General features: G+C 41.5%; 4 protein-coding genes and 1 pseudogene across 7 annotated transcripts; 3 read left to right on the forward strand and 2 right to left on the reverse strand.

Moving 5' to 3' along the window:
• Positions 1 to 269: 269 nt before the first annotated feature.
• Positions 270 to 2,675, forward strand: LOC125313936 (bidirectional sugar transporter SWEET2-like). The gene is made up of 6 exons (XM_048275238.1): positions 270 to 535; positions 1,575 to 1,611; positions 1,698 to 1,914; positions 2,024 to 2,182; positions 2,289 to 2,408; positions 2,549 to 2,675. The coding sequence occupies exons 1-6, from the start codon at positions 433 to 435 to the stop codon at positions 2,660 to 2,662; spliced, it is 750 nt and encodes a 249-aa protein (XP_048131195.1). The 5' UTR covers positions 270 to 432; the 3' UTR covers positions 2,663 to 2,675.
• Positions 2,676 to 4,438: 1,763 nt separating this feature from the next.
• Positions 4,439 to 5,014, reverse strand: LOC125313934. Its single transcript, XM_048275222.1, has one exon. The coding sequence runs from the start codon at positions 5,012 to 5,014 to the stop codon at positions 4,439 to 4,441; it is 576 nt and encodes a 191-aa protein (XP_048131179.1).
• A 1,284-nt stretch (positions 5,015 to 6,298) lies between these two features.
• On the forward strand, positions 6,299 to 8,271 carry LOC125313935 (annotated as a pseudogene).
• Positions 8,272 to 9,146: 875 nt separating this feature from the next.
• LOC125313784 (mitogen-activated protein kinase 19-like) lies at positions 9,147 to 14,621 on the reverse strand. Of its 2 annotated transcripts, XM_048274074.1 has the most exons (11): positions 14,095 to 14,621; positions 12,881 to 13,286; positions 12,547 to 12,674; positions 12,375 to 12,434; positions 11,712 to 11,861; positions 11,449 to 11,604; positions 11,075 to 11,286; positions 10,879 to 10,980; positions 10,235 to 10,398; positions 9,302 to 9,773; positions 9,147 to 9,257 (listed from the first exon to the last, which is right to left on the reverse strand). In XM_048274074.1, the coding sequence occupies exons 1-10, from the start codon at positions 14,119 to 14,121 to the stop codon at positions 9,334 to 9,336; spliced, it is 1,845 nt and encodes a 614-aa protein (XP_048130031.1). In that variant the 5' UTR covers positions 14,122 to 14,621; the 3' UTR covers positions 9,147 to 9,257; positions 9,302 to 9,333. The 2 variants fall into 2 exon arrangements, with proteins under 2 accessions (XP_048130031.1, XP_048130030.1); XM_048274073.1 differs by having other exon boundaries at positions 9,147 to 9,773.
• A 6,475-nt stretch (positions 14,622 to 21,096) lies between these two features.
• On the forward strand, positions 21,097 to 23,088 carry LOC115756459 (peptide methionine sulfoxide reductase B1, chloroplastic). 3 transcript variants are annotated; one of them, XM_048274076.1, is made up of 6 exons: positions 21,097 to 21,327; positions 21,452 to 21,560; positions 22,289 to 22,354; positions 22,452 to 22,649; positions 22,737 to 22,781; positions 22,942 to 23,088. In XM_048274076.1, the coding sequence occupies exons 1-5, from the start codon at positions 21,150 to 21,152 to the stop codon at positions 22,762 to 22,764; spliced, it is 579 nt and encodes a 192-aa protein (XP_048130033.1). In that variant the 5' UTR covers positions 21,097 to 21,149; the 3' UTR covers positions 22,765 to 22,781; positions 22,942 to 23,088. The 3 variants fall into 3 exon arrangements, 2 of the variants coding, with proteins under 2 accessions (XP_048130033.1, XP_030552109.1); XR_007197397.1 differs by having other exon boundaries at positions 21,098 to 21,327; positions 22,737 to 22,828; XM_030696249.2 differs by having other exon boundaries at positions 21,098 to 21,327; positions 22,898 to 23,088.
• The last annotated feature ends 3,223 nt before the right edge of the window (positions 23,089 to 26,311 follow it).

Consider the following 26,311-nt stretch of genomic DNA (forward strand, 5'->3'; position numbering starts at 1 on the left):
CAAAAGGAAAAATTATAAGGACAGATTCAACCAAAGCACAGAAATTACAAAGCATGATCACTCAGCTACTACGAAACTGCATGAACCATTTGAAGAAGCCCATGTGCCTTTTGTCTGTTGAAGCAGACATCGTTGTCTTCTGCTTCTTGTCCTGTCTACTGTGGAAGGACCATTCATGGTGGAGTAAACTGTTGGTGTAGGGTCATTCGACTTGGGAAAAAGAAAAAATCTTAGTATTGATTTTTGGATTAGATAGTCCGAACAGGGGGTCGCAGGCTTCTTTCTTCTCGAAAAGGACAAGATCATCATCATTTGATGTAATGTCGGAGATGTGAAAACGCCTCTATTTTTGCTTCCGCCAGTGAACCCACCAAGGCATATTCTTCTGCACAAACAGGCTCTTCACTTTCTCGCAGAAAGGCGCAGACTTGAATGACCCAGACCCAGAAAGCTTTGCGCGGCGTTGAAGGAGCCATGACTCCCGGGCATTTGTATTTGATCTCCAGAGTTTGCAAAGATGCAGCTGGGGCAGCTGGTACTTTTCCTTCTCTCTCTCTCTCATATTCCCGAAAATTTCAAGTGTTGTGGTTGATTTCTCTGGGTTCCTTTTCTATTGTCTTTCTTTCTTTCTTTGAAAAGGTTTTTTTTTTTTTTTTGGGTAACCGAGCTGTCCGCGCAGCCGGCGAGCTATGGCTTACACCAGCGGTGGAGCACAACTATTCCTCGAGGGGCTAGCGCAACATCCCACCGCCACGACCGTCCGCTTAAATGACCGACCGACGCCTACGAGTTTCGAACACATGACCTCTCATAAAAGGAATTGGGCTCAAACTATCGCGGCCACTCCACTGATAAATGGGTTCTTTGAAAAGGTTATCAGTTCTAGATTTTGCAAAAATCTATGCGCATATGTAGTTGAACTCGAAACTTGGAAGCTGAATAGAATGCCCTTTTGGCGATCTTGGGACTAGGTGATTCCATGAGCTTATTCGTCATCTGAAATCACAGCAGCTTTAAAAAGCTAGTCGTGTACCCAGCACCCAAATAGAAGAAGAACAAGAAGATGGGTTGGTTAAAGGGGAAAATTGTATATTTGAATTTAAGAAAACGGGGTGGTACTTACGAAGAATGCCAATTGGGACTTTTTGCTCTCACGCAGAATTGTTTCTTTTAGCGTTGATGCGAGATTGGAAAACTTGAGACCTTGATGTTAGCCAAAAGCTCGTCTCTGCGTTTACTTTCAAAGGCCTGCAACAGAGAGAGAGCTCTTGAGATAGTGTGTTCTTCATCTTTGTGCTGTGAGATCATTAAGAAATGCATAAGGATTTGAAATTTGACTAACAAAGGATTTGCAGTACTTTCCATTTGTTGAAGTAACTGTCGGCCGATATAGGAATCCAGCAACACCATAAGAGATTCGCATGCAACCCAAGTAAAAGCAAAGGAGAGATTTCCACCAATCTATGAAATTATACACATATATACTTGTCTTCACATTTTACATGGCAAGGGTTTGATTGACATTTGGTTTCAACGATATGTTACAGTAGAGCCTGACCAATGCAGTGTTGCAGGAAATATCTTTGCTATTGGCCTGTTCGTGTCACCAATGTAAGATGCAAGATCAAGTACTTCCATTTCACTTCTAAGTTACAAGCTTCTCTATTGAACATGTTCTTGAATTTCCTAATTTGCAGATCGACATTCAGAAGAATTGTCAGAAACAAATCAACAGAACATTTCTCTGGCTTGCCATACATATATGCCCTCCTAAATTGCTTGATTTGCATGTGGTATGGGTCGCCCCTTATATCATGTGACAATCTCCTGGTTATGACGGTCAATTCAGCGGGTGCGGTGTTTCAGTTTGTATACATAGTACTCTTCATAACATATGCTGACAAAGCAGGCAAGGTTAGCTCATGTTTTTTTAATTCAAAGGCACGTCTTCCTTTCTGCGCGCACCCGTATTTTCTAGATTTATTGATAGCTCGTGTTGAAAAATCCTTGATATTGTTGTCAGGTGAGGATGACAGGATTTCTCCTGGCAATTATTGGCGCTTTTGCAGTCATAGTTGCTGGAAGTTTGCAAATACCTGAACTCGCCCTGCGAAGGATAACTGTGGGGTTATTGAGTGGTGCTTCTCTCTTATCAATGTTTGCTTCTCCGCTTTTTATAATTGTACATTCATTTAGTGACTGCTTGTATTTTATTTATTCATCAAAGTGGCACTTTATTTTATCTAACCTGCTATCGAGGACCTTAAACAATGGGACCTCTATTCCAGAATTTGGTGATCCGGACTAAAAGTGTCGAATTCATGCCATTCTATCTCTCTCTTTCCACATTCCTGATGAGCACGTCTTTCCTTCTCTATGGATTGTTTAATGATGATATCTTCATTTACGTAAGCTTCTTAAACTCGTTGAACTATTCTTATAGTTATCTGTAATGCTAATTTCAATTCACAGTTTTCCCTATACCATTTACTTTGAAACTGACACTCATTAACCAAAAGTGGTCTTGCCCTTTTACCCTGCATATTAGGTTCCAAATGGGATTGGAACTGTCTTGGGTATCATACAATTGGTATTGTACTTCTACTTTAAGCGTAGACCTGAAGATAAGTTGAAGGAACCTTTGGTGGCACCAAATGCATGAGCATCAGCGCTTCGAAAAAAGGTGTTGTTCGTTTCCGATTTGTTTGCTTTTTTCTTTCATTGACAAAAGCTGATTCCTACTGTCTGGCAGTATAGTTTCCCAATTGATCCTCTCCCATAGTGCCCACGTGCTCTGAGTCGTCCTTAGGATGGTTAACGTAGTTTGGTGTCGTGAGTGTCTTGCTGCTTGTTATATCTCTGCTGCCCCAATTTCAGCCAAGAATTATGACTCTATCTTCGTCCTGTTATGAAAACTGTTGTCCCTGTAATGTTGGTGCAAATTCTACCTGAGTTGTATTACCTAAAGTATTCTTTTACTTATGTGGGCAGCTTAGCGTTTTTTGGAACTTAAAACTGAGAAAGGTAGTCTGTTTTTATTAATTAGCAGCAAAAAGAGCTCAAAGAAATCAATTTGATGATGTAGTGTCAAGGATTTTTCTTTTTCCTTTTTTGCTCAAACTGCAAGTAGTTACTGTCCCAGCCATTGTTATTACTCAATATTGTTCAGGAGTAAAGCATTAGTGCTAGAGATTTTGTGGATGGCACTTTGGCACCTGTAATGAGGATTTAACAGCTTGGTCATTCGAGTTAAGTTAAGAAGCATGTCAACTGTTTGATTTTATTTGTTTCCTCGGTTTGATCAGGACTTGCGCGGAAGTAGGGTAACAAGGTGGGTGTCAGCGCTCATGATAACTGTCTAATTCACTACTGGTGAATTATGTCAGAGATTGCATTGCTGATTAAGACTGATGCTGTTAAATTGGAAAGCCCTGTGGCACGGCTCAACTATATTAGAACTGCGTCTGTATTGGCAATGGATGGATAAATAAGTTGCCAAGGTGACGGGAGAAAACTGACATTGCAATACCGCCTGGAAGAATTCAATGAAGAAAGATAGCCTGGCATCATTCGATTCTCTTCCAGTGGTCAGATAAGAACAGGACTTTTTCGAGAAGACACTGTGTAGCATATCCTTAGAGGTCAATCAATTTCACTTTCTTTTTAGATTAGATATTCTGGAGCTACATAAGCCAGTGAATGGCTCATCTCCAAGAGAGTTCTCATTCTGATCGAAACTGTTTCTCTTGAAATGCCTCAAATGAATGAGCTCCAAGATCTCCATTCATCTGGTTAGGTCTTTAATGCTGCGAAAAGAAACCAAATCCTGGATACCTCTAGGACACCTGACCAGGCAATCTGATCTACTTTCTGTGTATGAACTTAAGCTGCCAAACATATCTACTGATATGCTGTTCAGTTCATACTAGTTTATGTGAAGATTGTCTGATCGAAAAATTCGTTCACATAGGAGAGGTTACAATATCCAGGAGAAACCCCCTTTGCTTACAGCTAGAAGAATAGTCGTAAATTTGACAAGCAAATCACAGCAATTCCTTCGGAGTTGTTCTCCCACCACCGGTTATTTTCTCCTGCATGTAACACAAGTTAAACCATGTCACATGCGAGCAAAGTATATCAGCAATAGTAGACGGAATGCCAGACTCTTAAGATGTTCCCATAGGAATTGCTCGACATCATATTCGTTGGCTCTGTCTCAATGGTAGAGTTTTTGCATGAATACTAGATTCCTGTGTTAAGCTGTATTCTACATTCTCATACACTTCACAGCATACCGAGATAAAATATCCCTGGGTTTTCCAACTGAACAGTTTTATTTTGGCCAATTATGAACGTTCATCCAATGATATCTGCCATGCACCCTGAAGAAATGGTCTAGCCTAATTAATTGCTTGTATTCCAGGACTAGTCGGACGCTTCAAGTGATTCTATCTCTAATATCTGATAAAAAAGGAAAGGAACAAGAAAAGAAGCAGAGGATGACGACCTGGTTTGTACTAGCATCCTCTGACGAACCACTAAGGGGCTGACCTCGCTCATTGGACAGAATAAGCCCGCTAAACCTCGGGAGCTCACACTTCTTCCTCATCAGTATCGGCCTGTGCCACACGGGCGACTCCGAGTTGTGGCTCTGCCACCCCACAACATCACCTTCCAATGCAAGCAGCATCAGCGGCGGCAGCAGCCTCTCCCCCCAAGCCCCTACATTCCTCTCCCCCCACTTGCTCCCTCTGCTCCACCTCAGCAAACCCATCAACACCCTCTTGATTGCAAGCCACCCGCAGCTTGGCCCCGGCCATTCTCCATGGAAAGGGTGACTCACATTAGGTTCTTGGCTCACATTGATGACCTGCACTTGCTTTTTTCTTGCTTTCCTGAGGAATGCTGCAACAACTCCAAGCCCCACCACAGCAACAGCAGTGCACCCAAACAGCAAGAAGGCTTCTCGGGTCGACAGTTTCCATCTGTCTTCCAAGTTCCACAATGCTTCCATCCCCTCGAACTCAAGACTTGCTGCACATCTTTCTCTGTCAAGAAGATCTTATACTGGTGATGGATTGGAATGGAATGTCTATACTTTATGGATGAAAAGAGTGGGGGGTTGATGGGTTCACGTGAAGGTTCACCGCTTTGTCTGGGCTTTTGGGGCCATTTCATCCTCATGATGGTCATAGCCGTTGGTGGAAGTGTATATATATATACCCACCGATACGTAGTCCAAGATCCCAGTGACACCAATTCACGAGGTGTTCATGGGGCTACTGATGAATTCACTCTTCTTATTTACTCCGAAACCAACAGGCATGTTACCCTGTTTCATGGTCCTCATCGCTTGCCCCGAACATGGATTTTAGCTTGTCCAAAGAGGAAAACCTCAGATGTATAATGATTCCTTTGCCTGCCACTCACAAGATATTCTGGGAGAACTTGCATTGAACTTCCCTCCGTAAATTACAGAATTCTGCTAAGCACCATCTTTGAACTCAAAAATGAAATTCTCTACAAGGTTTCGAATCGTGATTACAACTTAAATCACAAATCCAATCGTTTAACCCGCCTACCCACATTGAAAAACATCATAATCACCTCCAGCAATATTGTTTAAGCCTGTTCTTAAATCACTTCCTGCAGATAGCCACCATTTTCAAATTTAAACAATATCTTCTTTCAAATTTATATACCGACAAGAAGGATCCTGGTAACTATTAAAGATACTTTACTAGATTATCAAGATTATTTTGCGGATTTAGGCAGTCAAGCCCTGTTATCTAAGCTCTAAATAGGATATAATTTAAGACGATGAACCAATGTAACAGCCGATATTACTCTTAAGTTTTGTTGTTCTATTGATTCATATAAAGTAATTGGTACATGACACTTCTATGCTCTTTTTATTTATTTATATGGGTTCATCATTTTATATCGTTGTTCGGCTAGTGAACTTAGAGAGCCATATGATCTTATCCATCCTTTACTGCGCAAACTCGCAATGCGGGTCCGCACAGAGGTCGTGCTTCTTTTGCTCAATAGATGAAGTTTGAATTGTACATTTTATAGAAGAATAAGATAAATCTGAGCAACTAGAAAACAAAACTATCATGTTTTGAATCATTCAATCCTGTTGAGATTAAGCCACTGATCTGAAGATTGAGATGAGTACTCATCTGATTCTCGTTTAAGTTATTGCTGACTCTACACCAGTTCTATAAGTACAACCTATAGACATACAACTAAGCTCTGCATTTGACTACATTGGCAACTCGCGTGGAGCATAAGAATGGCTAAGTTTAGATTCCTTTTCTCATTTTTGCTCTCGCTCTGTCTTCTCCGATCATGCACGATTGCCACGGAAGAAAATGTTGCGGCAATCCAGTGGCCTGCTTCAAAATATGTCTCAGCAGTTGGACAACCCGGCATGAAAAATGACAATCTAAGGGTCGCGATCGAAGCCTGGAACCAGTGCAACGAGGTTGGCGAAGAAGCTCCTAATATGGGAAGTCCTAGAATGGCAGATTGCTTCGACGTCAACTATTCTTCTGCAGCAAGTAAGTTCATTTCTGTTGATAGAAAGAAGAATGAATACCCATCTTGATTTTATCTTTCAGTAGATCTGGTTTTAGCCGGACACGGTGAAGTGCATTAGTGATTAGCCCACACCTGATGACCAAGCAATGTGTTCCATCCGATTTACAGAGAAGTTGAGTCACAGGGTGAACAAAATAGAAAACCGGCTTGGCATATTGAACGCCACGACATACGGAGGAACAAAGGCATCCGACGTGAACGAGTACGCAGCTCGGAAAGAAGTCTTAGGCAACAAGTGCGAAGTAGTGGATGTACCGATGCCATGGCAGTTCTGGATGATCATGCTCAAGAGCGGCAATTTGGACACCGTGTCCCAAAGGTGCAAGAAGAATGGCAGAGAGGCACCCATTTTCCCGCCCGAGCCGAGGTTCCCATGCTTTGGAGACGGTTCATGAACATGCCCTTGATGTACCACGACTACACCAGCATCCGCGATCATAACAAACTCCGAGGGAGGTATTATGGGACATGGGACTTGGATACCGACGTCAAGAAGGCAATTCATGCCGATGAGACCTTGTTTTTCTCAGTGACGTGGGAGAAGGAGATCGGAAAGGGGAGTTGGGTGTTTCATCATCTGCTGAAGACATCGAAGAAGTATCCATGGCTGATGCTCTACTTGAGGTCGGACGCGACGACGGGCTTCTCCGGAGGTTATCACTATGAAACTAGGGGAATGACTAAAATAGTAAGTACTATGCTTCTCGGTGAAATCTCAAGTATGCATCAATGACAGGACAGTCCTATAGAATTGACACAAATCAAAATGGTAACTTTTCACTGCACACTCTCCATTTTCAGGTTCCAAAATCACCGATTTCAAGGTGAAGTTCACACTAGACATAAAGCAAGGAGGAGGACCGAGCAGCCAGTTCTACCTGATGGACATTGGAAGCTGTTCGAAGCACAACGGGAAGCCTTGCGATGGCAATGTGAAGACAGACGTCACCAGGTACAGCGAGATGATCCTAAATCCCGAGACAGAGGTGTGGTGCCGGCCGGACAACCTCAAGAACTGCCCACCGATCCACACCTTCCCGAATGGGACCAGAGTCCACCGCACGCGGATGAGGCCGACTTCCCTTACGAAGCCTACCATGTGTACTGCGCTCCTGGGAACGCCAGAGTCCAGGAAGAGCCGTACGCCCCGTGCGTCGCGTACAGCAATCCCCAGGCCCAGGAAATACTGCAAATCCTGCCCCATCCGGTGTGGGGAGAGTATGGGTACCCTACAAAGAAGGGTGAGGGTTGGGTTGGCGATCCTAGGACTTGGTATCTCGATGTTGGAAGGCTTTCTCATTCACTTTACTTTTACCAGGTAAACATACGCTCCTTCAATTTCCATGATAGCGAAGGGATGCATTTGAGAGGGACGTTCTCAATAGATATTTCGTATGAACGATGCAAATATGACATTACCTAAGATATGTCTCTTCAACTTTGGAAATTGCAGGATCCAGGAACTGAACCCGTTGAAAGGCATTGGCCATCAATCGATTTGGAACGGAAATATATGTGAGCGATAATCAAGTCGCCGAATGGACTGTAAGGGACTTCGACATCATTGTTCCGTCAGAAGGCATATGATATGACTACAATGCTTTTTATTTATTTATTAACAGTGATAGTACAGAACATCATAGCACGATAGGACCTTTGCTCAACTAGTGAAATCATGGAATATAGCATGTCATGCCGGGGTCAAAAATTTCGTTTATTGTTCGTGACATGTTTCTTTCTGTTATAAGAATACAAATAGTGGAAGATTTAGAGTTTTTTAGAACGTTTCGTAAGCTTGTTCTTCGTGGACGAAAAAGTTACCACCCGAGACAATTCAATTCTCTAAAAGCTACCAGAACTTACGGAAGGACTAACGTGAAGGACGATGACAGATTTTAGGCACTTTGTGCGTGCAATTGTCCATGCATACATCACTAGTCGTATTTGCCAATTAAGAGCTAAACCCCTCAACCTAAATCAACGCACGTTGAATGGTACAAACAACCTGTTTGAGTATGTATTATTACGCATCTATATTGGGATATGACCTTTTCTTGTTACAACACGCATTGACATTGACACGCCTTCTAGGGCAACCGATAGGTAGCTGGTAAATTTAGAAACTGGACGACACCAGTCCTAGATTTGAAAGTCGCCAATATAGACCCATCAACTCTCTTTTTCTCACTTTATACCAAGATGCTGTGCTATTTCCGCTATTCTTGTTAGATAATAATTACCAAGCCACACGGTCAAGATAGCATCCTGAAAGTTCTTCAATATTCAATGGAGCCAATACATTTCGGTAGGTATGTACGTCCATTAAGTATCCCTCTTATCATCATCTCTAGTTAAATAATCAAAGAAGACAGCTAAAAGCAAGCAAGCTGAATCAAAAGCGCCATTCAACCAAAGATATAACTCACATCCTCATCAAATTGTAGATTTCCTTTTTCCGAACCAAGATTGAATTTTGAAGATAACAGTCAATTCCTAGCGCATGTTAAATTTGAATGGACTGGCATACTCGGGGCGAAGACTTTCTGGAAGAATGAGGGGGTTATTTCCACTAGTAAATCAATGCCGTACATCTGTAAATCATACGAGACCCTAAATAATGACACAAGGAGTTCACTACACTCAAATAAGCCACGAATGGAGTCCCCAAAAAGACCCTTCTCAACCGGCCATGCAGACATCTTCTGGAGGAGACGACTCGTGTGGATACTAGCCATACTGAACCGAACCCACATTTCTGTGAGCCGAGATGGCAACAGCAGCAGCACCAACGGCACCAAACTGAGATTGTGCCTGAAACACTTTAGCTTCTATAGCAATTCTATCCTTTAACTGCCCTACCCCTACCTCGGCCTGGGTTGGGAAGTACGGATTGGTATGTACATCTATCTTGGCCATGCCAGGGACCGGATTCACTGCCATTCTATATTGTGAGCCCCGTGTTTGTTTTTCTTGTAGATGGCTGCTGTCAGTTTCTCTCGCCAGCATCTCCTGGTTCGCCGAATGTGGCCTGATAAGACATTGTGGAGAGATGGATTGAGAGGGAACTGCAGCACTTCTGTAGAAGGCAGTTCTGTCATCAGAATCAACCTTCATGGTTCTACCATTCTCATAAGGTAGCACTGGTCCGACAACTCTGCCTGGCCTTGCTGCAAAGCAAATCAGCAGAATGTGCAAGTTAATTAGCGTGCAAACTTCAATCATTTTCTTACTTTAATTTTTCTCCTGCTCTGCCTCCCAATTTTTAGCAACTAAAGTACAATAGACTGGTTTGATCTTCAACATGTCTTCTGCTAAGCACAATACCAGGAATCGAACCAGATTGGATGGATCAATCCGATCCAGTTCTCAAAACACTAATTGCGGAAAAGATAAATCCACAAGCCCCAAACAGACATTTAGAGTGTGGTGAACTCAAAATGCGCACTCAAATAAAAATTGAAGTAGAGATCCACCCAATAAGCTCCCGACAAAGAGATGAGAATGTTTCCGTAGCCAAGAAATGACATCAAGTTTTCATACCAATATGACAAGTCATGTTAAAAAACTCCTAGAACTTGGTTGAACATTCATAAAAAATAGCTGCAAACAAGCAAAAAAATGTCAATACCACTTGGTACCCTTGGAGGTGGCCGTATAGCCTTCGATGGATAGCTGGAAATAGCATCTACTACTCCAAAGTCCTTAGAAGCATCCTCGCTAACTTGTTGATTATCTCTTGATGCAATATTAGAATCGCGATTTGGTAAAACTGTACTGGAGTGCACTGTGGACCTGCAACACGATATATAAGCAAATTAAAATACAAAGTTATTGCCACATTCTTTTTTGGTCGGATGTTATTGCCACATTCATGAGTTCTATAATTGGGAACATTCTGCTCCCATATGAAATTGTCAAAAGGAATGACTTGATCTTAGTGCGCAGCTCTATGTGCCCTTTGACATTATACACATCAGATGTTAAGACATATTCTGAAGAAACTAGGCAGAGCAAATTACGTCACTATTTATACTTAAAAGGGAGACTGGGAAATTGTTTTGGCTTGTAACTCTCATATACTCAAAAGAAGCCCACCTTTCTCTTGATTGGCTACCTCAGCCACATTGAAAAGATAATGAAATTACAAATAGTTACCCAAAACAAAGTACTCAGAAGAGTAAAGCAGACTCTTCAAAAATGAACTACAACAGGAATATCAGTCAATGTCTTCAAAACTAGGACCAAATGGCCACGAAGAAAAAGAGGTCCTACCTTGGGAGAGACGCGTGCTTTCTCTCCAAAGGTATAACCGGAGCACTTCTCCCACCATGTTCCTCAAGATGTGCAAACTGCCTCCTGAATTGACCAATGGCACTGCTTCCGACGTATAAAACCATCAGAAATCCTTAGAAAGGCAGTAAAGAAGCAGAATAGGAGATAGTGACTGACAAAGGATTTAGAGTAGAACCTAGGATACAGAAAATTGGTGCTTTCAGTTCCGTTCATGTAGTCCTTGCGTAGCTGGGGATGGTACTCCAATATCTCCCGGTACAAAAGTTCCCTAACATCTTCCTTAGTTAATCTTCTCCTCTCAAACTCAAACTCCAGCTTTGATATGGGCTGAGAAGAAGGCTCCCTCTCAACCTTGCCTAGACCCTTAAAGTAAGGATCGGCAAGAGCCTGTTTAAATAAAAGAGCAGACACAATTTTCATCTGAATTCAAAGGAATAATACAAAAGGAATCAACAACCAGGTGCTTCTGACAAGCATATTTTCCACATTACGCCCATAAATACTATAAGATTTAAGTTTGGAAGAGACCACAACAGAGATCAAACAAACCTCCTCAGCAGTTGGCCGATCCTTTGCATCAAAAGCCAACAATCTTTGCAACAGCCTAAGAGCCTGTGGATCAGCATTTGGAAATTTATGGGTAAAGGACACAGGCTGCTTTCTTCGCATCTCTGTCAAATATTTCCTTGCCTTCTCATTACGAACCTGCATTTCAACATTAAAGCAGGGTTAGAGAAAGGAAAGGAAAACCACAATCTACCAAGAAGAACGAACTTGAGAAGACAAGGAAGATAAAAGAAAAGATATGATACCCCAGATACTGATTCTGCAGAAGGTGTTCCAAGAAGATCGGTAATCAAATCTAACTGGTGAACAACGGTTTTTCCGGGAAACAATGGTTTTCCAGTCAAAACTTCCGCAAAGATGCAACCGATGCTCCAAACATCAATTGCTGGTGTATACTGCATTCGAGTAGGAAACAGATCAGATAAAAGCATAGCCTACGGTGAAATAGAAGCCACAACATTAAATCATTTTTGGAGAACAGCATAACCGGACACTGTTACCTGATTTAAAGATATTTCAACTTCCAGGAGAGTTCACTAGTCCTCCCTGAACAACAATTATTTTAATCTAGCATTACTGCTTACCATAAAGCACCCAGAACACATTCTGCACAGCATGTAACTTATTGCTTGCTTTTTTCCAAAATACCAAATATTTGGGAAAAGTGAACTTCAAAACAGTTTTATGGTACATATTACACCACTAAATCTCTAATATCTAGACTATTCCGTGCAGAAGAACTTACAAATATACAGGATGCTGCATGTCTCACCTACATAACATCATTATCACTTAATGCCAAAAACAAATTTACCAAACTTGAGCTGAGAAAACAAAAATCTGATTCCAGTATATTTCCCATGGGACCCAAACATGTAGACAAGGGTGGACATGTTAAGCAAGCATACCTTGGAAAAAAAAGATCCACACAGCTCTGGAGCCCTGTACCATCTTGTAGCGACATAGTCCTGCAAGGTGACAAGTGCACGACCATAATAAGTAATTGGGCTGCCGTGTGCTCTCATCAAACTAAGCATAAAGTGAAACACAAGGATGCCAAATGCACAGTAAACAACATACCGTCCAAAATATCGTCGTCGGCGTGTCACTAAAAGCAACTCTTGCTAATCCAAAGTCACAAACCTTCAGTTTACAGTTCGCATTTGCTAATATATTTTTTGGTTTAAGATCTCGATGGTAGACATTTGCTGCAACCAAAGGGCTAACAATTAGAATCAAAATCTTGAGGGAAAGCCCTTAAAAGGCCCAAAAATAAGAAGTCGAAAAGAACTGAGCCAAAAAAGAAGAAGGAAGAAAGCGTAAGTATCTGCACTTAGCAAGAGCTTTCTGCTAGAGCAACAACATGAACGAAGAAGCCAGAATTGTCAGAGTAGATGGTAAGCTAATGACAAACCTGTGTGCATGTACTTCAAAGCTCGTAGCATTTGATAAAGGAAAAATTGGTGGTGTTCTCTAGTCAAATCGTCATTAGCTTTGATCACTTGGTGAAGATCAGACTCCATGAGCTCAAAAACGACATAAATATCTTTGAATTCCCTCTTCGAGGGTGGCAACATGATGCTCTTGATTTCAACAATATCAGGATGTCGCAGAAGCCTGAGCAACTTGACTTCTCGAAGGATTCGAATAGCATCAGAAATGTGCTCAAAGATATCATGTATTTTTTTTATAGCGACTTTTTCCCCAGTATGCGTGTCGATGGCTGCACAAACAACTCCATAGCTTCCCTTGCCAATTACCTCCAAGATTTTGTACCTGTTGGCATCTCCATACTCAGTGAAAAACTCCATCTCCTTCAGCTGCAGAGGACAAAAATTAGCTGTTTCAGACTCGAGCCAAAATTTTTTTGTTATGGTAAAGAAAAGAAGTTAGAAATGGGAGGCACTTCACAACTAGACACCAGCTGAGAACAAACAACTCGCAAGCTACAGCAAAGCACTAAAAGTGAACATTTCCACCACGATCATCCTGGAGGAGTCTTGAACACCATGAAAGTCCAGGAAACATAAAAAGGTACAACAGGAAAATCTATCACATTATGCATCGTGTCCTGGACCCATCTCCAAAAAAAAAAAAAAAATCCAAGAACGAGTTATAATCCATCAAGTAGATAAGCTACACGAGTTCAGTACTGCTACCGCAGATCTTCCACCCAAGATGTTAGCAAAAACTTCACATGAAGAAAGTAAATATATAAACGCTTCGAGTGGAGAAATTCGAAGAAAGCAAATCAATAAGGCCAGGGCTTACGACCAACATAACTTACTTCTTCAAAAGCACTTAGAGGAAGGCAGTGAAATCAGGATCAACACGAAAACGACGCAAAAGATTGAAGCCACACCCCCACAAGAAAGGAAGTTATCGTAGATGCATAATCAATCATAAAACATGAACCACCAAAGAACAAATTCACAAGATCCAAGTCTACGGCCCCGAAATTTGTTTCCATTTTTACGGTACATCGATCGACGTGAGATGAACATGAAATCTCCCAAAAGGTTTTAACAAACTCCACCAATATCAAAACTTTCATTCCACCACGACAATTTCCAAGGCAAAAAGCAACTTGCAAACAAGAAAGGAACGCAAGAAAGGAGAGACTCTCACCTTTTTCGAGTGCCGATCCGGTTGCATATCTGCACAATCAGGGGAACTTAGAGAATCTCCCTCGTTCCTCAAAGGATCAGGACGACCACACAAATAATTACGACCCCAATACACCGAGACTAACTCGAGAGATCAAACAGGATCGGAGAGCAAATCAGCCGCATTTGCCCCAGCGAGACCTGCCCCTGATCACGAGCCCACAATCCCTCCTCAACGCTCTTTTAGACGTCTTCTTACTGCTGCGCGCGACCAGACAACACATCCAATTCCCCTCTCCGAAGCCCCTCAACAAAACAAACACACCTCGGATTCTCGCCCCCCAGCCCCCACGAAGCAAAGGGAAAAAAAACAAAAAGCAAAACCCCCCCGATCGCCACTCGAGACCGACGAATCTGGACACGAATCGGGCCTCGCCGGAAACCCTTCGATCCAAGTGGCGACGGAGAAACCCCAGCAACTGGCTTCGCAAGATCTGAGCGCACGCCCGAGATAGAGAGAGAGGAAAAGGAAATGAAGGGGGAAAGAGAGGACCACAGGATAGAGATTGGGGAAATATATAGGGCGCAAAAAAAAAAAAAAAAAAATATTTGATTTTCGTTTTAAGGTTTTTTGACTTGCGAAAAAAATTTTTTTTGTCAGGTTCGTGCAGGTGCAGGTGAAGCTTCCCTTTTACCCCTGCACGCGCAAGGCCGCACTTTTTGAATTAGTAGGTACTCCTTGGCGTACGGAGACGTTAGAAGTGGGACACTGCAGCGGCCCCCCGTGTTCTCCAAGTACAAATTTTTAATTTAACCAGTTAAATTAAAAGAAGGTTTAAGAATTCTAATTGTCTGAATTTTGTGGTCTAATAAAAACCAATGAAGTGACTTCCTCTTAAGAGTTAACGCAACAAAAAAAAAAAAAATTTCTTGGTGTCTCTATAGCCTTTTCGATCATAAGATTAACAAGCCGGTCGGTAACGGTACGATTTTTTTTCCTATTTAGGCAAAGCGAGGACGGAACTATCATGATAAGCTATGGATTAATAGGATTGATGAGATGGCTTTAGAGCCGATTTTGATGATGGTCATGTGGAAATCGGGTTGTTTTGCGAAGCCGAGTCCCGACCACAATGCCCAAAGTTCCGTTTGTGTCGACGGATATAAAATCTACGCACGTGCAAAACCGCCAACGCTAACATGTATGCATTTCTTTCTTGAGCAACTTTTTTTTTTTTTTTTAGGGAATCCGACTATGTAAATAGTTTTATCAATTCGTAGGAACAAAGGAATTACTAGATTTAAACTTTACATTGAGGAAGGAAAAAAAGGAAGGTTAAGAGCTCAAGGTATGAACAGTTAGGAAAGAATCATATTTCTTAACGCGAAGAAAAGGAAAGCCAACATTCCTATTTAATGTCGATAGTTGAGTAGATGGGAAGATGCGATATTAGACTTTGAGTCGAAATACGATCAACGGTTATAACGAAATGCCCTCCGCTATATAAAGAGGTGTCCTTCCATTCATCTTGATCATTCAAGAATTACAAAAATCATTCTCTTTCCAGAGTTTCTCTCTAGAGCTCGCCCAAGCTAAAGGCACCAGCATGCTTTGCCCTTTTTTTTTTTTTTGCTGTTGCTTCAATCTTACAGAGTCGTGCTCTTTCGGGAATCGAGGGGCGGTGATCGTGGCAAATTTCAAGTTTGACTTAACCCACGCGAAATCGTGAGAGAACGGGCAAATTGGAGAGCAATATGTTTCCTTGGTTCAGGCGGGAATTAAACAAAAAAAAAAAAAAGTTACAAGATGGGTTGGTGAACCCCCAACCAACCATCCATCCATCCATCCACCACGCACCTTCCTTCTCGCGCGTGGCCGCCGTCGCCATCGTCGTCGTCTTCGTCTTCGTCTTGTCCAAGGGAGAAGGGTGGGTTGTCGTTATTGAATTTGGGGGCAGAGAGAGAGAGAGAGAGAGAGAACGGTCCGTGTCCTTTAGCCTGTCATCGTCAACGGGGTCTTGTAATTGTCGTGGATGTTCGTGAATCGCCATCCGACGAGGCCTTCTTTGCATTGCAGCCTCTTCCTTCGGCTCCTTACACGCACGCACGCACGCCATTCGCTTGTTTTCGAGGAGATGTTGGGATACCCTGTGCAGTCAAAACTCAAAACCAGATTAGACGATGATGCGCATATGAAAAATTGGTGACGGGGGGCAAATAGGCTTCCTAAATCACGAAACGAAGGGTTTTCGGCTCCTTCCACCTCGCGCGCCTCGCCGTCGAGTCGTCGACCGATGCAGCGGGGGGAAACGGAAACGAATCCACGCACATTATCTCGAGAAGTCTTACCCAGCCAATTGAGGGGTCGGATTCTGTGAAATGAGCATGCAACCAAGGATCACCCTCATAAGTCCACCCTTTCGGGAAGAAATTAAGCTCGGAAAAGTCGCGCTCTTGTCTCGGAATTAAGATATGTTGGGAAAAACCTCTAATTGATTTTGAAGTTGACAAAACAATCCATAATTTATAATATCCGAGTTAATGCAATAAAATATTTATTTTGCAAGTTGTCCTAATGTATATTCGAGTGTTGGAGAATGGTTACACAATTTGGCAGTAAAAGGTTCATACGATGTCTAAGGGTCTCAAACACTGTTTGAAAAGCTCAGATGTTGAGCGGGGAGCTTAGACGTTGTTACAAAGCTCAAGCTCTGAAGGAATATTTCACATGCAATGACCATATTGTCAAGAGATATATTCAAGACGATTTAATATCGTCACAATGGCTAGCAAGTCAAGTTGGATTCATTATTAGATATTATCAATTGCAAAGATCGGTCAAGGATGCAAATTAAGGGAGACGGGTATAACTTACATTATGAAAAACTCTATTTATAGAAACTCAAAGTCATAATTGTATGTGTGACTTTATCTAACGGGAGATTCTTTCTTTAGTTAACCTTAATGTCTACGAGATCCTTTGTATACAATATTGTCCAAACGAGAAGTTTGGAGAGTGATTCTCTAGAAATCTTGCTACAAGCAATTGGAGATAGAGAAGAATAAAAGGAGACCTTAAGGCTAAAAAAACAGAATTTTAAATTCCAAGAGAGTTTCACATCCTTCATATACTTTTGATCAAACACTATAATACTTAAAATGGGTGCATTTAAGTGTGTAGAATCTAGCGGATTAGTTATCGGTGTGAAGAAGTGGATGTGAACTTAAACAAAGCCGAACTACTATAAACTCTATGTGCAAATTCTTTATCCCTTAAAACTTTTTGTTATTTTATTGTAATAGTTGAATTGTACATACCGTTGTATCTGATGACACCTCGGATTTTGTTAACGGTCATCATATGAACTAAGCTCTAAGCTTATCCGTTTAAATTCCGTATTGATTTTTATAATTCTTTGGTATCACATGTTGACCTCCCCCTAAATGATAATGCCAACTTTAACAAAATACAATTAAAAGCTTTTGCAAATGGAGACACATGATGGCTCCAGAGCGAGGACGTGACAACATTAAGCTAATCCCCCGTCAATAATTCAGACTTTTATAACGCCCTGGTCGTCCCATCAACGTCGAGCGGACAGCACCCATCCCAGCGGGGCCGACCTCATTAATCCTCGCGAGGTCCCTCAACATGGGAGAAACATAATCATTGGCGCATGACGGGAGGTGACGTCATCGGCCGCTTTCTTGAGACTCCGAGCATAATAAACCCCACCAAAATGAAATGAATATTCGAGTGCCTGGCGAGTAAAATATTCCAAAGCAGAGAGGAGCGAAAGGCTCAGGAAGATGCCGAGAAGCCACTGGTGCATCTTCACTCAACTTCCAGCCATTAAGTAATTCCAAATTACCAATATAAAAAAGAATGGGTTAATATCTCAAAAAATTCCAAATTAATATGTATATGATAAATTTATTTCAAATTATTTTTTAATCATTAAAAATTCTAAACTGATATATTTGTGACAAATTTATCACAAACTACTATGCTTGTGATAAATTTATCATCTGTTAGTTTTCGTTAAATCTAACCATCAAATTCCTAAGTTTGATGGTATGTGGCGATTTATGAATGTATCGGTTTATATTTTTATCCTTTATTTGTCATTGGTTTATTAATTTGGGATTTGTCGTGGTATTAATCCAATGATTTATCACATGTGTGCCATTTTGAAAATTTTTTTGGTCAAAAAAATTAGTTTAGGGTAAATTTATCATAAAAATACCAGTGTAGAGTTTTTGATGGTCAAAAAATAGTTTGGGATAAATTTATCGTAATCGTACCATATTAGAGTTTTTTGTAGTAAAAAAAATAATTTTGGGTAAATTTATCACGGTATACCAGTTTGGAATTTTTCATGATATTAATTCAAAAATAAATAATATTTTTAAATATTTGATTAATGTTTTTCGCTGGTCAATTTTGCATCATGCGGTTTGAAAAAGTAAAATAAATTAATTAAATACGGAGGGCGTGTGTATTTGGTCCGGCTGGCGGCCACCGGGGCCGGTGGGTTCCCCATCTGGCCTTTTTCAATCTGACGGCTGTGATTGGTTTCCCAATATAAAATACATCTCGCTCTTTTTTTTCTTTTTTTTTATTCTCACCGCTCCGAAGTTTTTATTTTTCAGATGTACGGAGCAATTCTGACCGTTGGAAGGCCACTTTTTGATTGGATGGCCAATTTGTAACGCAACGGCAACGCCCACTCTTCCGACGTATGTCGTCGCCGACACGTGTAATAATTTGTCGTTCTTCCACGCGAAGCTGCTGTCGCTGGAGGACGACCTGGACCTGGACCTGGCCGCTCGAAAGAAGAGTTCAGAGTAGGGAATTGTAATCCAATACGAGGATTTTGTACCCTTGTCATTCCTTGTGTCCTCGGCTGTCGTCTTTTTTTTTTTCGTTCTTTGGGTTATTTGGAAAAGATGACGAGGTGGTGCCACCGACGACTTTCTGAGAATGGTTATAAAGATCTCACGCGCCGTTACGAAATGTTTGGCTCGAAGATCGGAGACAGACGGACCCATCATCGTCTTTTCTATGAGCTTGCCTGAAAATAAAAATTTTAAAAGAAGTCTCTCCGTGCTTGACAGGAAATGCTCAAGGCACAAAGTTGGCTGGAGTTTTCAATCGAATTGTGGTGTGAATAAGACAACCCGACTCACTTACTGTTGAACTGTCGTGCTCGTTGGATTGATTCTTGAGTATGATTAGATTTTAATAAGGCGATAATGGCCATACAAAAGACTTTGAACGTTGTTCTTCCGCATTCAAAATGTACATAAATTCAACGACATCAAATTTTATCGACAACGACATGTCGTAATGCTGATTGCTCCAATTTCTAGACATTTTTAATAACGACTGATGGGTTGTTGAGGAGTGAAATGGTCTCTATTGTCCTTTTTTTGGCTTCCAAGCAAAGTGCCACAAAATGATTCGATCCAAACATCAATCCCTGCCCTTTTCAGCAAAGGCGTCTCTAAAGGCCAAGGAGCCGTATAGAGCATGTTGCGGTCACTCGTTCGCTAGTCGACGTCGCGGATCGTATTTACCACTATTGCCATGCACGATGCATCTTGATCAATTGACTCCCAGAGCTTTTTCCAGAGGTGGACCACTTATGGTTTTTATTCTAGAGGCAAGCCTTTAAATCTTAGCCCAATTTATTGCTCAGGGCCGAGGTGTAGCCACGTCGAGACGGGCCGATATAGAGCGAAGCTCGAGCTCAAATCAACTCGCATTACTAGGCGCTCGAAGCTCGGCTCGAGCTCCTTGGAGCATCAAAATGACTGCTCGAGTTTGATTCAAATAGAGCGTTTATATATTGGCGCTTAACTTGTATACGATCAACCGAAGAGACCTTAGCTCGAGCTCGAGCTCGATCTTAATGAACTCAAGTAATGTGAGTGTATGACATAATGTGCCATTTTTACTATCACTGTTGCTATTTTTATAACCACTGAATATTTTTTTCCCCCCGTAAAAATAATGCTAATTGGTGCTCGTTAACGAGACTCTTTTGGAATTACAATGATGCATAGTCGAAATTATTAATGGGCCTCCGTTTTGCCTAGTCTAGTGGATCGGAGGGAATAGAGATCTACAAATTAGAAGCCCATGGGCCGGAAGCCCAAACCCAAGAGACTGCTCTAGTGGTTTGGCACGGAGCAGCGACGTGGCATCGCAGGAAACACAATCCACTCTATCCACATGGAAGTCACTTGTCGCCTTAATTGGAGTTATCTGCTGTCCCCTAGCCCATTTGATACCAACGTCTGATCGTACGGTCATTGCATCATTTCTCTTCCCTCGAATTGGGAAGTAGGGGTGAGCATGGTTCCAAAGTAAAATCGAAAACTTGGAATCGGAACCCGTAAGATCCGGTCCGATTTCAAAGTATGTAGGGTAGGTTCTAGGTTCAAAAATTGATGAACCTATTTCAATGGGTAGGTTTCTAGGTTCCACTATCCGGAACTTGGAACCTGGAACCTAAATCCCGAAATAAATTTTTATATTTTTCTTGGTATATATTTTTGCACGATTCCTACAATATTTTATGGCGTTCGATAATGAGTGTATAATTTGGAGCCAAACAAATTTTTAGATTTTAGGTTCAAAAAAATGATAAATTTGTTCTAATGGATTGATTTTAGGTTCTAAATGTAACTCGTATAGAACCTAAAACTACCAACCTCTACTTTCTTTTAAATGTTGTAGCATTCATTCTTATTTTGCTTAATTAAAAATGAAAAGGAAAAGAAAATAAAATAAAATAAATTGATGGGTTCTCGGATACCCTAGAACCGACTCTAGAACTTGTGACATGAGGTTACATGTTCTAAGGTATGATGGATATGTTTTAGGTTTGAAAAATGAAAAATCTATTTCGATGGGTAGATTCCAAGTTTCAAGTGAAACATGTACGGAATCTGGAACCGCTCGTCCTTGCCGGGAATGCGCGTTACAATTGCTGCGCCAGCACAAAAAATAATTAAGAAAAAAAAAAGAGAAGGTTACTGGATTCTTTGTACCTGTGAAAAAGGTCAGCAATGGCTGCTGCTTCTGCTGCTTTATCGCTGCCGAAGTACATTTCTGCGAGAGCCCATCTTTCCAATTCGAAGTTCATCGCATCGCCTTCTCAATCTTTGAGGAAAGCGAGAACAGTGAAGCTCTCTGTTCGCGCCATGGGGTCTTCTGCTTCTTCCCAGAGACCTGACAACCTTCAAGGTCGGTCCTGTTTTTTTCCCCCAATTTTCCCAGAGTTATCCCACGAACGCTTTTGGATTGCCCCGAGAATGTCTCCTTTTGATTTTGCTGAGAAGCTCTGAATTTGGGATGAACGTTGTGACAGACGAAGTTGGCCCTGTCTCCTCGGAGAGTGATGAAGAGTGGAAGAAACGTCTGACTCCGGAGCAGTATTACGTTACCCGGCAAAAGGGCACTGAGAGGGCTTTCACCGGGTACGATCGATTCTTGGGAATGTTGCTCGTTTCTCTTGTGGGTTTCAGACTACATGATTCTTTAAATCCACAGAATTTCCCAGTTTGTCAGGTCTGCCAGTCCATTTTCTGGTCCGTGGTGCATAGGAAGGGTGGATTTTGGGCTAAGACTGTGTTTGTTTTCTTGAGTAGAATACAAAGTTTGAGCATGTACCGCGTTTCCAAATCATTTTCTTGCCTGCCGGACTCAGAAACTTAGGTTAGAGGGCAAGATGAGAAAGTTAGGCAAGTGCCTTTCTCGTGGAGAGAAGTAAGAATTTACTGGAAATTTCCTATGATACAGCATGTACTTGCAAAATATTTAACCAAGTACTGCCTCCGGTTCCCACCAATTGACAATTCTCCGATCAAAATACTACTCTTCGGGACGGAGTGGAAGAAGGGAGGACGGAGTGGAAGAAGGGAGGAGATTCATTCAACAGTTTGACTGTCGTTGCTTGCCATTGCATCTGGCATCTGCTACTAATCTTCCCCTGCGTTTGTTGTTAGCATGGCTCTCTCTCTCTCTCTCTCTCTCTCTCTCCCCGCATATATATTTTTCAGTGTGGGTTAGGAAGTTTGCTTATGAGTTGGCCCTAGCTAATGTGCTTTATTATTATGTTTCAAGTCCTCTAGTGTGGTGGAACAAATAGTGTTACCTGCTTACCTCTGGTAATTCTCTCTGTTATTCTGGTTTTATGTGCCTTCAGGGAGTATTGGAACACTAAGACCCCAGGAACATATCATTGCATTTGCTGTGACACACCTCTGTTCGAGTGAGTTGGCTCTCTTTTTTCCACTAGCGTCTCCATTGTCCTCGATAAATTTCCTTTCTATTCGCCAACTGTCATATATGATTAATGTCTCTTTCAGATCAGATACAAAGTTTGACAGTGGAACCGGGTGGCCATCATACTATCAGCCCATAGGGAGCAATGTCAAATCGAAATTGGATCTCTCGATCATTTTCATGCCACGACAGGAAGTCCTGTGTGCTGCTTGCGATGCGCATCTCGGTCACATCTTCGATGATGGGCCACCTCCCACTGGTAAACGCTATTGTATCAACAGGTAAGCCCATCTTCTCTTGTTGGTTCCTCTTGATGCATTCACTGAAATCTATTGCAGCTGACATGTTGAAAATCCCGATTTCTGCAGTGCTTCATTGAAGCTGAAACCAAAGTAGATAGAGGACACACCAAAGTGGGCATCCTGATTTTGCGAGCGACTGTTTTGTGTTGCCTTCCCATGTAACGCGTCATGGCTGACTTCATTGTTTTGAAATTCCCCCCAATAATTTCCCCTTGTGTTGTTCATAGGGTGCTAAGTGGCAAAAGACAACATAATGTTTGCGTTGTGACAGAAGCATATGGAGAACAATTGTTTCTGGAGTTTTCTGTGGTCATGACATCTACCTCAAGTGTGTGGATGCGCTTGTATGACGTATGCTGCATTGTAGAGCACTTTCAATATGGTGTGATCATCCAATAAACTGTGCTGAAATTTTGTACACCATCTCCTTATATGATATACAGCTGTAAGACAGAAAATGTACTCGTTCATCCTCAATATATTGCCTATTGTTTGTATTTGTGAATATTTTAGGATCTTCCAGAGAGGAGAGAGGAAAAACTAGAAAGGCTGCATCTCCAATGACTTGATAAAAACCTATTTTTCTGTATTGTGACCACCTACTTACTACCAACTTATGTGTACAAATATACTTCGACAGTACTACTTGTTGGTATGTTCGGTTGTGTGTGTGGATATGTTGAGTTTTTTACTTGGCTATGGCTGTTGTAGCAATTACATTTGGTCAAGACTCCCATCTTCTCTCAAGAATGACGCAAGTTGTCCCCGAAAGCAGGATTTCGTCTTCACTTATGGTGAAGAGCAACGGTACCATTTAGCTTTGATTTTAATCTGGACTCTCTCTCCCTGTAGATAAGATGAGAGAAAGAGAAGATGCGTAGTTGCTTACCGGCTAGCATTTTCATCCACTAGGACTGGAATTTGACCAACCTCCATGAGGAATCAACTTTAGATGGTGATCACTTAAAGGGCAATCACAAGCATCTGCTTCTATCGAAAAAAGCTAAGCATTCATTGGTATATCCAGAAGATGCTACATACTAGGCATACGTGTATATAACCCCCTCAACAGACTATATTACTGTTGTAATCCATGAGGATCTTTTCTTTTTCATTGAACAAAGTGATGGATAAAGGTAAGTTCTGCAGAATCCTCTGCCCTCTCTCTTTCTTTCGATCTCTCATCTTATGTCTGTGTGTTCTTGAGCATAGATACTGTATGTAAGCATACCATGTACAGAAACTAGAGCTTTGGATATGTCACAGATCACCAGGCTACAGATGTATGCAAGGTCAATTTACTTTTCTATACGTTTAATTGAAGTTGCATCTTGTTCATATTTTACAAGTAGGTATGCTAAGTTGATACAGAATGAACCAAAGTTTTGGAAAGCTTCTACTTCTCTCTCATATTGAATGTAGAGGATTTATGCTTTTTTCCCTTTCGTAGCATCCGTGTGTCCCGATGGTTAGGATAATTCGCCGGTGTTGGCAGATTTTATGCTTATTTCAATTCATGATAGGCAGATATGGATTATTGTGAGGCTATGTTAGCCAATGAGTCGACTTTTGTGGATGATCAACCGCCCTATCTTGGTCGCAGTCGCTAGAGGGAAAAGTACATTTTTAGTGCTAAAAATTATGTACGGAGACCACTTTGATGCCAAAACTTTCAATTGGATTACTTTAGTGCCAAGTTTTTGAAAAAACGATTGTTTTCTTGCCGAGTCTGATTTGGTCCACTAGAATTCTGACGTGACCTTATTTTATTAATAAGTGAAATTGACGTGGCCTTTGGAGAGTCCGATCAACAGCACAAAGCCTTCACGATGTCGTTTTGGACATGGTTTTTCAAATAACAATCCTAAATCAAGCGATTGAAAAAAGAAATCTCCAATTTGAAACTCAGCCCCAATTTCGGTTTGCCCCAAAGAAATCACTGGTCATATTTGCAAATAGGGGGCTTCATGAGCGGCTTCAGCAGTGCCTCAAACCCTAAATCAGCTAATTCAAGAAAATCCCCAATTTCAAAGTTGCCTAACCCCAATTTCGGTTTCCAAAAAAAAAAAAAAAATGACAGCTCAAACTTGAAAATAGGGGGCTTCATGAGCAGCACCAGCGGCTTTAGCGGCGCTTCAACCCCTAACCCCAATTCTTCTCGAAGCGAAGAAGGTGAGTGTTATTGTTATTATGGCTTATTTAGTCCAATAAGAACATATTGGACTCGGCTGAATACGGGGAGATGATTTAATGGATGCGGTAGGTATAGAGAAAGCTTGAAGTGCAAATATTTCAAATGGGTTGATGCAAAATTTTCTGGATGAGCGGCTGAGGTGATATTGGAGCTTCTTGAAGGATGACATCAACTGTTACTTATATTCTTGGACGAGTTGGAGGATGTTGATATTCAGTCAACACAAGCTGAAAATAAGGCTTTAGCATATTTGGCTAGCCATTTGAAGAATGAAGTTTCAAACACCAAATTTGAAAGAACTTGTTCTCGATCGTTGATTGTTTTATTGTTTTGTTGTGTAGCCTATTTTATGGGCAAATGTAAATGGACCAATGATAATAAGTTTCTCAATCTACCATAGTTGAAGATGAATGAAATATGTAGTTGTGAAAGGGTAATTTTTAGTTGTATTATTGGTTTAATGTTTTTCTCTAATTGTTGTATGGAACAAAAGTTTGCTATCGACTTTTGGTTGAAGTCGAGGTTGGAATTCACTGCGTGTGCATATTTACAATCCTTGCACTCTTTCTAATCCATCATCCAAGTTCTTGAGCTGGGCTTGCGGGTGGTTCGTCATCGTCACGTGCGGGTTCTTCAACCGGTGCAGGTACTTCAACCGCCTTTGTTATTCCATGCACCTTCTTTGCACGAGCTCTAGTAGGTGATGGCTGTTTTGGAGCCGTAGCAACTTTTTTCTTCTTTGAAGCACTCTTCCTTGGCACAACACTGGACTCTTGAGTTAGGTCGCGTTGAGCGATAAGAAGCTCGGTACTCGGCCCAGGCTACAATAATAATGACATGTTCAATGATATGAAATACAATTGACAATAATTGAAATACGTGAGTTCTACAAAACTTACATTCAATATAGTCATTCCAGCACGTTTGTCTATGTCTACATAGATGCCATAACCGCATTACCTAATCCTTTTCTCGATAGCCTCTCTTGTTCGTTATGGTGCCTCACTTTCAGCAACCTAAGTAGTTTGTCTTCTTCTCACCTAAGAAGGACTTAAAAAAGTAACAAAGTCAAAGTTAAGTCCATAAAATAAAACTAACACAAATAATTGTACAACTCATTGGATTTTTTTGCCTTCTCGTCTGTTCAACTGTGGACTTAGTGGTTGGAGCTATAGATGCCGCTCTAGTAGGCCCATGAGTAGGCCCAACAGTAGGCCCAAGTGTTAGCCCATGAGTAGGCCCAACTATTGGCCCTATAGCTAGCCCATCAATAGGCCCTTCAGCTATGGCTGCCCCTACACTTGGTCAATGATTAGGCTATTGTTGATGTTGCTTCTTCCATTGATAACTTTTCTTGTTGTGCCCTTCCATATGGCAATAGGAGCACTTCATCTTTACACCGGTTCCGCTCATCCTCTTACTCGAGATCTCTCCCGAGTTTATTCTT

The sequence above is a fragment of the Rhodamnia argentea genome, chromosome 2 (assembly GCF_020921035.1).
Source record: "Rhodamnia argentea isolate NSW1041297 chromosome 2, ASM2092103v1, whole genome shotgun sequence".
Lineage (NCBI taxonomy): Eukaryota > Viridiplantae > Streptophyta > Magnoliopsida > Myrtales > Myrtaceae > Rhodamnia > Rhodamnia argentea.

What these genes read in the sequence shown, in the direction of transcription:
- LOC125313934 (XM_048275222.1), bottom strand. Translation starts at nt 5,014, where the DNA reads ATGGAAGCATTGTGGAACTTGGAAGACAGATGGAAACTGTCGACCCGA.
- LOC125313936 (XM_048275238.1), top strand. Translation starts at nt 433, where the DNA reads ATGACCCAGACCCAGAAAGCTTTGCGCGGCGTTGAAGGAGCCATGACT. An exon ending in GGCCTGTTCGTGTCACCAAT is followed by an intron (nt 1,612 to 1,697) that starts GTAAGATGCAAG and finishes CCTAATTTGCAG; the next exon opens with ATCGACATTCAGAAGAATTG. An exon ending in ATGATGATATCTTCATTTAC is followed by an intron (nt 2,409 to 2,548) that starts GTAAGCTTCTTA and finishes CCTGCATATTAG; the next exon opens with GTTCCAAATGGGATTGGAAC.
- LOC115756459 (XM_048274076.1), top strand. Translation starts at nt 21,150, where the DNA reads ATGGCTGCTGCTTCTGCTGCTTTATCGCTGCCGAAGTACATTTCTGCG. An exon ending in GAGACCTGACAACCTTCAAG is followed by an intron (nt 21,328 to 21,451) that starts GTCGGTCCTGTT and finishes ACGTTGTGACAG; the next exon opens with ACGAAGTTGGCCCTGTCTCC. An exon ending in ACTGAGAGGGCTTTCACCGG is followed by an intron (nt 21,561 to 22,288) that starts GTACGATCGATT and finishes ATGTGCCTTCAG; the next exon opens with GGAGTATTGGAACACTAAGA.
- LOC125313784 (XM_048274074.1), bottom strand. Translation starts at nt 14,121, where the DNA reads ATGCAACCGGATCGGCACTCGAAAAAG. An exon ending in CGGATCGGCACTCGAAAAAG is followed by an intron (nt 13,287 to 14,094) that starts GTGAGAGTCTCT and finishes TGTCCTCTGCAG; the next exon opens with CTGAAGGAGATGGAGTTTTT. An exon ending in TTTGAAGTACATGCACACAG is followed by an intron (nt 12,675 to 12,880) that starts GTTTGTCATTAG and finishes CTTTGGTTGCAG; the next exon opens with CAAATGTCTACCATCGAGAT.